Genomic DNA, 13,179 nt, shown 5'->3' with positions numbered 1-13,179 from the left:
TGGCCAGGCCAGCCTCTGACCCCCACTAGGGTCCCGGGGTGCTGTGGAGGAGTTGGGGGCCAGAATAAAGGGATGGTTTTCCATTCCTGCCGTTACCCGGTCTTGGGCCTAAGGCTCGGCCAGTTTGCCCCGGAGCTGGTACAAGTTTGCTCCGCAGGTTGGAGGGACGAAAGGCGGAAATGGGAACCCTGGTACAAATTTGGCTCCACGGAGGCTGGGTCACTGAGTAACTGCTCGAGTCCGCGAGCTCCGGGTCCGGAGGGACAGCGCAGGGAACGTCCTGAGGGCACCCACTCGGCTCCCGGACATCGCCTCCTGCCGCCACCCCAGCCCTGCCCCGAGCGCTTGGACCCCACGCGGGCCACCGCTGTCCGCCACCTCTAGTCGCCGCCCGCCCGAGGTCCAAACTGCCGGTTCTTCCTCCCTTCTCCGCGCTTTCTGCTCCTCCTCTGCTCCTCCCGATCCCTCCTCCTCCGCCTGGTCCCTCCTCCTTCCAGCCCAGCCTCCCGGGCCCCCGCCCCCGCGAGCTAGACGTCTGGGCAGCCCCCGGCGCAGCGCCGCGGCAGCAGCCTCCGCCCCCGGCACGGTGTGCACGCCCGCGGCCAAGGCGGCCCGAGTCCGAGCGGGTGCCGAGCTGGTCCCGAGCGAGCCCCGGCGGCCACCGCCTCGCAGACCGGACGACAGGCCACCTCCGCGTCCACCCGAGTCTCGCCTCGCCACGCACGGCCGTCCGACTCGCTCGCGACTCACTGCGGAGACCCGGAGCCGGAGCAGGGGGGCAGCGATGCGACCCTCCGGGACCGCGGGAGCCGCGCTCCTGCTGCTGCTGGCTGCGCACTTCCAGGCGAGTCCGGCGCTGGAGGAGAAGAAAGGTAAGGGCGAGTCCCGCCGGCCCCGAGCCGCAGCCGGCCCGGCCCGCACCCGCCGCACCGGCTCGGCGTCCCGCGCCGCCCGCCCCTCCTTTCCTGTTTCCTTGAGGATCAGCTGCGCTGCTGGCCGGGACCGTGGGAGGAACTGGACGTTTCGTTTCTGGGCTGGGCGAGGCAGAGGCGGCCCGGGACCCGAGGCTCCCTGCGCGGGGCAGCGGGGCTGCGGGCGGGGTGTGGGAGCCGCGGGCCGGAGCCCGGCGGCCCGGAGCGCTCGCAACTTTCTGTCCTCACTTCCTTGGCCTCCCGCGCGGGCTCCGCGTCCGAGCGCACACACTTGGCGCGAGGCGGCTCTGGTTCCCGCGGTGCCGGCTCGCGTTCCCGCACGTGCGCCCCGCGCTGTCCTCCGGGGGGGGGCCGGGCCGGGGGGCGCGCGCGCCCGGGGTGGGGTGTTAGGGAAGCTAGGGAACAGCCCCCGGGAATCCATCGCACCCCTCTCGGACCTCCTAGGACGGGCGGTTTCCCGAGCAGACCCACCTCACATCTTGCCTACACCCGCGTCTCGCACTTAAGCCACCCCGCCGGCCCTGGCCCTGCCAGCGTTGCCAGGCCCACGTCGCAGGACCCTGCAAGCCCTTTTCCTAGGTGTGGTGCTGCAGCCCTGACCTGAGTGAGACGCCCGAGCGTCTCGTGTCTGCCTCAACCCGTGGCTACAGGGAACCGGGGGCTTCGTTTCCTCTTAGGCAAAAAGGGGGTGGGGTCGGACCCACCCCGTGGGCGCAGACCCCCGACGCTCGCCCCGCTGTGGGTCCTCCTATCGGTCGGGCTCCGCGACAGCACAGGGCTCCCTCCCAGGCATCCACGCCCCTCGGGTCCATGGGCTTTTGTGAACTCGTCGCTTCACGGGAACTCCTGAGATTTGTCCCCACCTGCAGCCCTTTGGTTGCAGGCTTTGCTGTGGAGCCGGACCCAGAGGTGGGGCCAGCAGCCAGGGGACAGCTGGGTCCTGCTGCCGGGACTTCCTAGGGGCGGGACCCATCCTGGTCAGGTCCCCACGGTTTTTCAAAATAAGGCTCACAGCAAACTTTCCTAATCAAAATCCCGAGATTTTCTCTTTGGGATGTTTCCTTTAGCTTTTTGAAGAATTTGACATTGGGCCAATCAAAATATTAAACATAATTTAAAAAAGCGGGAGGGGGGTGGTGGTGGAATTGATGTCCGTGGTTCATGTGTGCCAAATGTCCAGACCAAACATGAGCGAGTCTGGCTTCGTGACTACCGACCATAAACCCACTTGACATGAGAAACATGCCTCAGAAGGTTTAATTACACAATTTCAAAATCAAGCAACCCGGGTTCCAAGAGTCAGGTCTGTACTTGCTGTTGATGTCATTGGCATAGGGAGTTGGGGCTGGAACTGAGTGAGTTTGCTAGGGGAGCGGTAAGGCATAGACCAGTGGTTCCCCAAACTTTGTTGCACGTTAAAATCACCTGGGATTTTAACCAAACAAAACAAAACGAAAACTGATGTCTGGCTCCCACCCGCAGACGTTCTGATTTCATTGATCTGGGATGAAATCTGAGTGTTCAGGAATTAGAAAAAGCACCTCTGGTGATTCTGTGGGGTGGCCAGGTTTGGAAATCATTGGCATAGAGGAGAAGCTGGTAAAGTGTATGGAAAGATTACCTGCCAATGTAAGGAACTCTTTTTGAATGTCTGGAGTTTTAACAGTCTTGCAGAATATAGGAAAAAGGAGGTGGGGGGCGGTGACTTCAGTAATCAGGGATTAGTCTTTTCACTGAGAGAGCTGGTGGCAAGCTTTCTGTCCTCTAAGGAGTCTGAAGGGCTCCCTCTCCAACTTTGCTATGAGCCCTGGGGGCTGTGGTCCTGCTCCTGAATCAGCTGGCAATTGGGTCCTCTTAGGCAGGTGGTATCTCTCCCTCTCTGTCACAGGAGACCCCTCCTTTTTTAAATTTTAAATTTTAAATGGACTCTTGGAAGGCCTCCAAAGCATCACTTTTTTTCTTTTTTTTTTTTTTTTTTTTTTTACTTGAAATGTTCACAGCGCTTTGCTGTTTGTTACCCCTTTGAACACTGCTATTAGCGCTTGGAGATTTGTTTCTGAGAAAAATATAAATACCACTTCATTTGACTGTCCCGTATCCACTTAAAACAGAATGCTCCTGAATAAAATTGCGAGAGTAGGCGGACAAATGTCATTCTGTTAAAGTAACATTAAAACACCCATTTCAAAGGGCAAATCATTAAAAATAAAAAATGAAACATTTTTACAAAAGGTGTTAAAGACCCGTATCAAATTCAGTCAGTGCTGTGCAGGAAAATTTGCTCATTTTAGAGAGACTTGTTCGGTCTAAGACGGTTATCTTCTGTTCTCACTGCACCTGCTACTGTCAAACACTGTTTTAAGTGTCCTTTTATTCCTTACATTAAGCATATGTGGCGGGTATTCTGTTTATAAAAGGGGAAACTGAGGTACAGAGAAATAAAGCGACTTCCACATTTAGTAGGAATGAACCAGGATTCGAACTCGGGCCTTCTCACCCTCTTGCCCTCCCCCAACCACCTAACTGAGCTGCACTGCCTTGTGTGAAATCTGGGAGAGCCAGGTCAGGTGTGTGTGAACGTCTCATGTCAGATGCTGGGAGCAGGGAGGAAAAGCACAGGAACGGGCGCGTTTTAGGATTGGACTCTGTGTGAAACTTGGAACAAACATCGGCCTGTGCGGTGGTCTAGACTCTTGCTCATGTACTCAGTAGTCGCTCTGCTTGCCTGTTGTGGAGGCAGCTCAGGCACCAGAGCAGTGGTGAGGTTGGAGATCGCTTGGGGGATGGAACGGTAGAGGTGTCGCTCTGGAAGAGACGCTGGGTGGTATTTTGAATTGTATCCCGAGTGAGGATCCACTCCCTGCCTTTCTCTAAGGAGTTCAGATGTGAGGAAGTTCAGTTCAGTCCTGGCCTGAAGCCAGGACACCTGCCTTCTCCTTGCAGCTCTGAGTCAAGGTGGACATGTCACCGACCAGCTCCAGGCTCCTGAGTCCTCATTTCTGAATTCAAGAAGTGTTTATTGAGTGTACAGAGTGTACCAGACATTATGGGCTAAAAGAGGCAGGGGTGATTTTAATAGTTTCTACTGTTGCTTCCACAGTGTGATTCTTTAAGTCCCTAATTAAGTACAGATGGACCCAGATTTTCGATGGCTCGACTCACAGTTTTTTTTGTTTTTGTTTTTGTTTTTGTTTTTATGAGGGTGTGAAATCGATGCATGTGAAGTAGAAACGGGACTTGGAATTTTAAACTTGGGTTTTTTCTTTTTCCCGGGCTAGTGATATGTGGTACAGTCCTGTCCCGTGATACATGAGACATTCAACACTTCATATAAAACAGGGGCTTTGTGTTCCAGGACTTTACCCACCCGTAGGCTAATGTAAGTGTCCTGAGCACGTTTAAGGTGGGTTAGGCTAAGCTACGATGTTAGGTATGATAAAAGCATTTCAACTAATGTTTCTAATTTATGGTGACATAACTCCATTGTAAGTCAAGAAAATTCTGTATTTGGAAATTGCTTTTCAAATCCGAAAAGGAGACCAGGGGTCTGTGTGTCTATCATACATTCACAGCTGTGGGTAGCTCTGTCTAGCAGTAACTGGTTGAGCTCCAGTAGGTTTTTGACCATTATTTCTGGCTGTATCTATTTAGTTTCATAGTCTGTAATTTTTCAAAAACTCATTCTCAAGTTTGAAGAAACCGATGGCCAGAATCCACTGTGCTACATAATTAGACTTGGTCCGCGTGACAGCACTAACATGTTTTGAAATGTTTTTAGAGGTAGTGTCAGTAAAAGATGAAGGATTCCGCCCTGTTTAAAAAGAAAGTACTTTTTTTTTTCTTTTTTCCCTTTGATCTAAGTTCCAGGGCCAGCAGCTAGTCTGAAACTTTACTGACAGGAGGTCCGAGCCAACTCTAATATTAAGTTGGTGATTATGGATGTTAAGAGAAGATAGCCCTACCCTGGTGCCCCAGGTCCCGAGATTAGGATGGGATCAGAATGTTGGGGACGTGCGGCTTGTTGAAGGACGCACCTGGGAAATCATTTGGCCCTTGCCATGTAGCTTGCTGTGAAAGTTGTGTGTTTATGTGTGTGTTTTGATTTGGACTTAGTACAGTTGAAACGGGCTTATTTAAAGTTAGGTTTTTAGTAATAGAGGTATGTTTTGAGAAAAGCTCCGAATTCTAGAATATGGTTCACCCATGCATCATTTCCATGTACACAGTTTCAAAACTAGAGTCTGCTCCTCTGATCTGTACTGAACTACTTTCATTTTGTTACCTTCTGTCACTTTTGGACATTTGAAATTGTCACAAAAGACATTTTTGGCCTCAGTTATTACTGGTTTATTCTCACACCATCAACACACATGGAATAGAGTATCAATCTTGTTCTTGTGGGCCATTCCTATTCGACATCAGCACTTCTGCTCATTCCTTCCTTTTCATTTTCCTCCAAAGGTTGTCTTTTCTAAGACAATTCCCACAGTTGCTCTTTGCACAACATCTGAGTCTGCCATCCAGCTCATGGCCATGAGCAGGTTAGTTTGAATTTGGGCAAGGATCCAGTCTTACGTCAAATAACCGGTTTGACTGAGATTTTCACTTTTTCGGAGTCGTTAGGTACAGCCTCCTTCCTACACATGTAGATAGACACACTGAATTCAGTTGTCTAGAAAGTTCCCTGAGCCAGCTGGGAGCAGGAGGGATATCTAGGGCCAGTGAGCAGTGGTGGCTTGTTTACTTAGCCCTGTTAGAAGCTAAGTGCTGGATTTGACATTTTAATCTCTGAAGGCCCTGAAGTATAATATCAAATGCCTGACTGGCCCTGTTGACCAAGCATCTGTGAATTGCATACGCTTAAAATAAATTTTACTCCTACCAAATTTCAGCAGCTTGCTTCGGAAAGTAGTATGTGAAAGCTAACACAGGGGGATCGAATTTCCCACTTCGCTCCAAGTTCTAGCCCATGCTGGTGGGCCAGCACACCTGGCCCTGATTTAGTAGAAATAATTACCTAAGTTCACCACTATTGTTTGTCCTCTGAGTATAAGGGCGAGTATTGCTACCTATTACAACTTAGGATCTTATTTGCTTTATTTCCTCCCCCCACCCCCTTTGTGTTTGAGCTACAGTGAGCAGTTCACACTCTTCTACCCACATTTTGAGATTTAGGAATGAATCGGAGTTGGCACTTGCCCTTAAGTATCTGGAAGTCAGTTCGGGAAAGAGGAATCTATAGGTGACAAGTGTAGAACAGCATCAAAGAAGCAATGGTAGGTACAAGATGATAAATTCTTCTGGTGTTAGTCTTTGCTTTTAATTCTACCTGCAGAGGGGAATATCCCCCAACGGAAGGGTGTACTCATCTGAGCCTGCAGAGAGCTGTAGGTATTTCCCTGGAGAATATAGTCGGAAGGCATCCCAAGAGTAGTGCCAGTAGTAGCAAAGGTCTGAGGAGCACTGGTTATTTAGTGCACTGGGAAGACAAGGGGGAGATGGGGAGGCTCCAGTTCATAAGGGCTTTGCCGTCCTCCCCTGTGAAGGGGAGCTCACTGGGGAGTTCTCAGCTGAGAACCCACATGATGGCTTTGAGGTTTAAGAACGAGGACTCTATCAGCAGCACGGGGAGCAGATTGCAGTGAAAAATGGGGAGATAGGTGATTCCTGTGGGCCAGGAGAGATACAGAAGAGGGAGTAGCGAGGATGCAGAAAAAATGACTCAGGCTGACCTGGAGGCAGTTAATGTATAACCAGTGCAAGGAACATGGAATCCCAGGTGACACACAGCAGTTCTCACTTGGAAGGCAGGGTAAACACTGTAGCCATTCACAGGTTGTGAATGCTCCTGGGGTGGGGGGGCGGGGAGTAGAGTCAGCCAGGGGGATGTGAAGGGCTCAGATGGAAAAATCCAGGGGGCAGTAGAGTATACAGGTCTGGAGCCCAGGAGAGCAGCGTGGCCTTGAATTGTGTTTTATTAGATATTTCAATTGCAGGCATTGTCTTTGGCCATAACACAACCCGCCTCCAGCCTGTCTCAGGCTCACTGTCTCCATCTGTTTTGAGTCAGGCTGGGTTCTTCTGGATTACCAGCTTCTTTCTTCATTAGGCTGCTGTGGTTACCAGCCCAATTAGTTGCAGTTATCAGCAACTGATAAGTAATATATTATGCGTATAAGTACATTGGGATTCCTATTTGTGTGATACTGCATATCCTTAGATGGATATCCCCCAGTTCTATCTAAGGCAGCATCAGACTACTTGGTGTGTGCGTTAGGGACTGAACTGAAAAGACTAGAGGTGACTTTTTTCCTTTTTTTTTTTTAAGCAGTAGCTTTTGAACCCTGAATGTACCTTAGAATCACAGGAGGAGGATGAAAAAGAGTGTGCCTCGTAGCACCCTAGATTTCCAGGGGAAGGAGTGCCAGCATACGTGTTTTTAAAAATTTGCGGGGCGCCTGGGTGGCACAGTCGGTTAAGCGTCCGACTTCGGCCAGGTCACGATCTCGCGGTCCGTGAGTTCGAGCCCCGCGTCGGGCTCTGGGCTGATGGCTCGGAGCCTGGAGCCTGCTTCAGATTCTGTGTCTCCCTCTCTCTCTGCCCCTCCCCCATTCATGCTCTGTCTCTGTCTGTCCCAAAAATAAATAAACGTTGAAAAAAAAAATTTTTTTTAAATTTGCTAGGTGATCCCGATGAGTGCAATAAGTAGTGTGTTTCACTTCTGGCAGAGAAGAAGTTTTGTCTTTGTTCTCAGACTCACTGCCTGAGCTTCCTCAAGATCCAGGAACTGTGTTAGATTTCTTTAGTAAATCATCTCGAAGTTGATTTTTTTTTTCTCACGAATTCTCGAAAAGTCTATTGCAGTGGCTCCCAGAGTGTGTTACCCAAGAAACTTTGAAAAAGCTGATAGAAACGCACATTCTTGGATCCTTTACCTGGACCTCTGAACAGGATACTAGAACACGAACCCTCCCAGAGACACTGACACATGACAGTTCCAGAACCACAGACACTACATGCAGACCTCATGCTGGGTTCTGGAAGTTTAAAGGGAATAGGATAACGGCTTGTCTTTGAAGCACTCACATTTGGAAGGGCTGAACAGGGAGAACCTATTGTAATGCAACAACATCTCATAAGAACTGTGATTTGGGATTTCAGTGCTAGCCCCCCAAATGGGGTTAATTCTATTTCTGTGAGGGGGGAGGTTTCTCAGAAAGAGAACATTTAGCTGGATCTCAACCATGAGATTTTGCCCGCCTCCAGGCAAAGGGAAAAGCAGACGGACAGTTTGTGCACTTGGCGATCCATCAGCAAGCCCATCACTGGTCATTTTCTCTCCACGGAAATCTTTAGTAAAAGGCGAAAGATTTATACGATCTGAAGAGAAACCAGAGTATCACTGGTCATTTTCTAAACGTGAGTGTCTTATTAGAGCTCCGGCTAAAGTTTTAGAATTTCCTGCTTTATGTTTCTAAACGACCATGAGGAAACTTACAATGTCAAAAGTAAAGTGCCTGAGAGGTAGCACATTTTACATTTAAAAATGAAAATGGCAGTTTTTAAAAAACTTATGGCCGGATGTGAAGAATTGAACTAGAATCTGGATTATAGTTGATAGTTTTAACATTCTTCCCAGTAGCATGACTTGGCCCCTAAAACTTGTTATGAATAAGAAAAATGATTACTTTACATTCTTGATTTGACTCCTACCACAGAGAGCAAAGGGAGAAAGGAAACAAAAGTCTGGGTAATTCTAGACGTTTAGTAAATACCCATTGAATCACACTGAATCAGAAAACGTCTCTCAGATTAATTGAGCTCCTGCCACTTGTAAGTTTGAAGACATCTGTGACCTGATTCATTGTTGATAATTGCACAAATTGACCTGTTTATTTGCAGAGATCATGTGGAAACAAAGAGTAACATGTGGCTGTTGGTGCTACCTTGGGTACTCAGGCCTCTCTTTATGCAAGAGGAAATATCCAAGTGGTTCTAGACCGTTTTGCTGCACAGTTGTTTTAAGAGCATTTTTGAAGGATTTTATTTTAAAACCAGAAATACGCGGGTGCCTGGGTGGCTTAATCGGTTAAGGGTCCAACTTTGGCTCAGGTCATGACCTCGCGGTTCGTGGGTTCGAGCCCTGCGTGGGGCTCTGTGCTGAGCACTCAGAGCCCGGAGCCTGCTTAGGAGTCGGTGTCTCCTTCTCTCTCTGCCCCTCCCCCTCTCACACCCTGTCTCTCTCAAAAATAAATAAAACATTAAAAAATTTTTAAGATAGTAATAAAAAAGAAACCCAGACAGGTGATACCTGAAGGTGTACCGCTCTGCACATGGAGGCCTGCACGTGCTGGGTGGTGTCATGACTCCCTTAGCGGTTGTGTTTTCTTAACATGTGATTCCATTAGAACTGTTTGAAAGTCCTTTCACCCCAGGTTTCGTAGAAAATCAATGCAGTGCCTATCATCAGTCTCTCCGATATGACACACTGACATTTTTATGTGAAAAACTGTGCGTGTTTTAGTTTCTTTGCCCATAGTCATAAATTTATTGCTATTTTAGAGTCTGGAATAAAAACCAATCATTTATTGAATCTGTGCTAATCCTCAAGGGCGGGCGTGTGCGCCTGGAAAAATTCTTACCATCGTGAATGAGATTTCAGAAAGGGTTTCAGGATTTTTTTGTAACATCAAAAACCTGGTTTTGCTTCTTTACCAGGAAACATTCAATACCTGACAACTGCAGGGGAATTTCATCACCATGGCTTCTCTGCATTTACAGCGTCTCCTGATTCATTCTTATATATTGCAAGCCATAGCGGATGGATACACTGTTTTGAGCAAGATAAATTAGACAAACTATTTTAGGTGTGTTCTAGTATTCACTTGCAAGGTCCTTTTTAAAAAATAGATTTTAATATAACATTAGAAATTAAATTATCGTAACTTTTCCAGGAAAAGAAAAAAAAAAAAACCAGAACCCCCCGAATTTCATCGACTTTTGATTGCATCCAGATGAATGCCAGAAAAACAAAAGGTGGTTGTTGAAGAATTATCACTCCACCTGTTTGGTTTTTAAGATACTGATTTTAAGGGTCTTTTGACTATGATGAATTTCAGAACTTTTTCTTGGCTTTGATTTGCTGCAAAGTGAATGGAGAATCAGAAGCCTTATCCTTACAGCACTTCTTGATTTCTTTAACTCTGCCTCCGTTTCCTGGTACTTTAATAGATTGTATGCATGGAGCATATTTATGAGTGAGAATAATGTATTGCCTTAATCTGTCCTCCCTCCCTTCCTTTCCTGCTTCCTTCCTCTCTTTCTTTTTTGCAAGCTGTTATGGATAAGTCTTCACAAAGAAAGACTTTGACGTGTGATTATAAATGAAAAACCCTGACAAACGGCTGGAAAAATATACTGTGTAATTTTTAAAAGTTAGGACGTCAAAGCCATTCGGTGTTTATGATGATTTTAATACAAATATGAATATGCATGTGTCATTCCTTCAAAAGTTGTATCGCTAAAGGAGTTTTTCTGAGGACATGGCTTCACGTGTTTTTCCCTGTAATCTGTTGTTAGTTATGATAGGAAGAGAACACAGGTTAGAACCTACCTTCCCGGTGTCATCTTCCATAAAATAACTAAACCAGATTGTTTGATGGAGCCTTCCTGCTGGAAACATCTATGAAATTAAAAGCAAATATAAATGCATGCAAGATATGTATTTAAACATTTAAATAATAAGTATGCTGTCCCTATAATTTAGATGCCAAAACACTGATGTCATAATAATCATAATAACACCTTGCATTTGTACAGCACTTTACAGTTTACCCAATGCCTTAACATCCATCTCTCCAAGCTTCCTAACAACCCCACAGGGTGGGAATAATTATCTACCTTTGAAGGTGAAGGACTCAAATTCTGCCGTTTGCCGACGATCACCAGGATGGTCAACATTTAGGTGCGGGGACAAACACTGCCTCCTGACACCGGTACCAAATGTCTCCAAAAGTCTCCCTCTTCCTCCTTTAACACACCATTGCTTTTCTGTTTTTGATGTCTCCTCTCACTTTGAGTCTTATTTGTGAGTCAAAAGACTAACATAAAATATTCTCAAGTTTTTTGTTACATTTCTATTACACCCAGTGCCCCTTCCAATTTTGGTATATTCTGCTCCAGTGTTGTTCTTTCCTGCTTTTTTCTTGTTGTGAAGCAGTTTTTCCTAGAGTTAAGTCTCATCTGTGTATTGTAGTTGCCCATTTCATAAGATACAGGGCAATACATTTATGCACCTTGAAAACATCTACTTTAGAAACTAGAACTGTGGCTTTTTGCAGTTATGTCATAAACTTCTGTAAGTTTGCCAGACCTATAAATACTTGAAGTAAAAAGGAGGAGAGAGAGGCGCCTGGGTGACTCCGTTGGTTGAGCATCTGACTTCAGCTCAGGTCATGATCTCACGTTTCGTGAGTTTGAGCCCCACATCGGGCTCTGTGTGGACAGTTCGGAGCCTGGAGCCCGCTTCGGATTCTGTGTCTCTCTCTCTGTGCCCCTCCCCCACTCACACTCTGTGTCTGTCTCTCTCTCAAAATGAATAAACATTAAAAACACATTTTAAAAAAAGGAGAGAAAGCAACTTGATGTAGCAGCTGAGTCAGTGAGCAGTGCCTATGGCAAGATGTGGTAATTCACTCACACAGATCTGTAGAGTCATTTATGTGATTTAAATGAAGCACACGCTTAAACTCATTAGGGTGTGTAAATAGCTCCTATGAAGAGAGACAAACTTAACAAGTTGTGTGTATTCCAGGATTGCTCATTTTCTGTATCAGACCCTTTATAAGAACGTTTTCTGCCCGAGATGATATGTGGAAGCATTGACTTTAAGGAGAAATTACTACAGAAGTCATAATTCTCACTTTGAGGTGCTTCATTGTTTGAACGAATAGAATTTGGAATGTGACACTTAGTGGGTCTCTCATTAATGGCAATATACCTTTTCCACAAGAAATTGCAAAATACAGTATGTGTTTTCCTCCATTAGGAAGGAAAGAACTTTTTGTGTTCTTGTTTATTTCTAACATCATGGAAACTTTTCAGCACTCTAGTAGATTTTCCCCTCAAACACATGTTTCTCTTTCTTTCTTTCTTTCTTTCTTTCTTTCTTTCTTTCTTTCTTTCTTTCTTTCTTTCATTTTGGGAGAGAGAGAGCAGCATGAACAGGTGAGGGGCAGAGAGAGAGGAAGAGAGAAAATCCTAAGCAGGCTCCACACTGTCAGCATAGAGCCCGACATGGGGCTCGATCCCATGAACTGTGAAATCGTGACCTGGGCCGAAATCAAGAATTGGATGCTTAACCGACTGAGCCACCCAGCCACCCCAACACATTTACATTTCTTAATTATAAAGCAGAATAGGAAAAAGTCTCATATGTAAACAATAGTTGATCCTTAGCTGTCATCCATGTAGTGTAGGTTTAGAGAACATCACGAAGGGAAGATGTTGATTTTTTTTTAGAGCCAAAGATGATGTATCTCTTGCTGAAGAAGTAAATTCTTGCAGCAAACAGGCAGTTAGCGTATTGATTTCAGGGTGGCTTGCTTCGTAACTGGCCTCTATGCATTGCAAAAGTTATTTGGGCAAAAGCTATGGCATTTCACCTTCAATCAACAGAAATCTGCCCAGCCAAGGCAGAACGGAAAGTTGAGCAATTTGCTGAAATGGGACAACGTAGAGTCAGACTAGTTGCTCGTTTTTCACTTCACTTTTGACTTCTCAGGACTCTCGTTTACATGCAAATCTCAGCGCTGTGCCTGGTTTGGAGGGGACGCATTGGATGGGAAAAGTCCCAGAAGGATCCAAGACCCGGGTAGTTATTGGCGTCCATCTTCCCTCATGACAGTCTGGTTCTTAAAGTCTTGGCTAGAAACGACCGGCTTTTAGAGTGTTGGGCAGTGGCTACTACAGATTCATAATGTTGCCCAGTTGCAAAAACAGAATGTTCAAACAATAGCCAGGAAAATAGGTAGTCAGGGCCTGAACCATGCTAAGGAAGCCCGTGAAAATGGGGTGCCTGAGTGAGGAAAATTGCCGATAGTGTATACACTTCTTTTGCAACTGGGGAGATTTTTTTCTTTCCTCCTTGGACCTTGTTTTGGGAAGAGGTTGGACGTTATTTCCCCTCTGGGCTTGCATTCTCTCATCTAGGTGATAAGGGAAGAGGTAGGGGAGGTGCCAGCCACAG

General features: G+C 46.7%; 1 protein-coding gene and 1 pseudogene across 1 annotated transcript in view; one reads left to right on the top strand and one right to left on the bottom strand.

Annotated features, from left to right (window-relative positions):
* The first annotated feature begins 532 nt into the window (after nt 1-532).
* Nucleotides 533-13,179, top strand: part of EGFR (epidermal growth factor receptor) — a 213,035-nt gene continuing 200,388 nt past the window's right edge. The window contains exon 1 of the mRNA XM_025923287.2: nt 533-872. Within this exon, the coding sequence (XP_025779072.1) occupies nt 785-872 (88 nt within the window). The 5' untranslated portion in view covers nt 533-784. The remainder of the gene's footprint in view (nt 873-13,179) is intronic.
* On the bottom strand, nt 8,248-8,332 carry LOC112860244 (U5 spliceosomal RNA; annotated as a pseudogene).

Source organism: Puma concolor, chromosome A2 (assembly GCF_028749965.1).
Source record: "Puma concolor isolate L17-30 chromosome A2, mPumCon1.1.hap2, whole genome shotgun sequence".
In the NCBI taxonomy this organism is placed as follows: Eukaryota; Metazoa; Chordata; class Mammalia; order Carnivora; family Felidae; genus Puma; species Puma concolor.
Note: the sequence above shows the minus strand (reverse complement) of the source record. Positions and strands in the feature narration are given on the sequence as shown.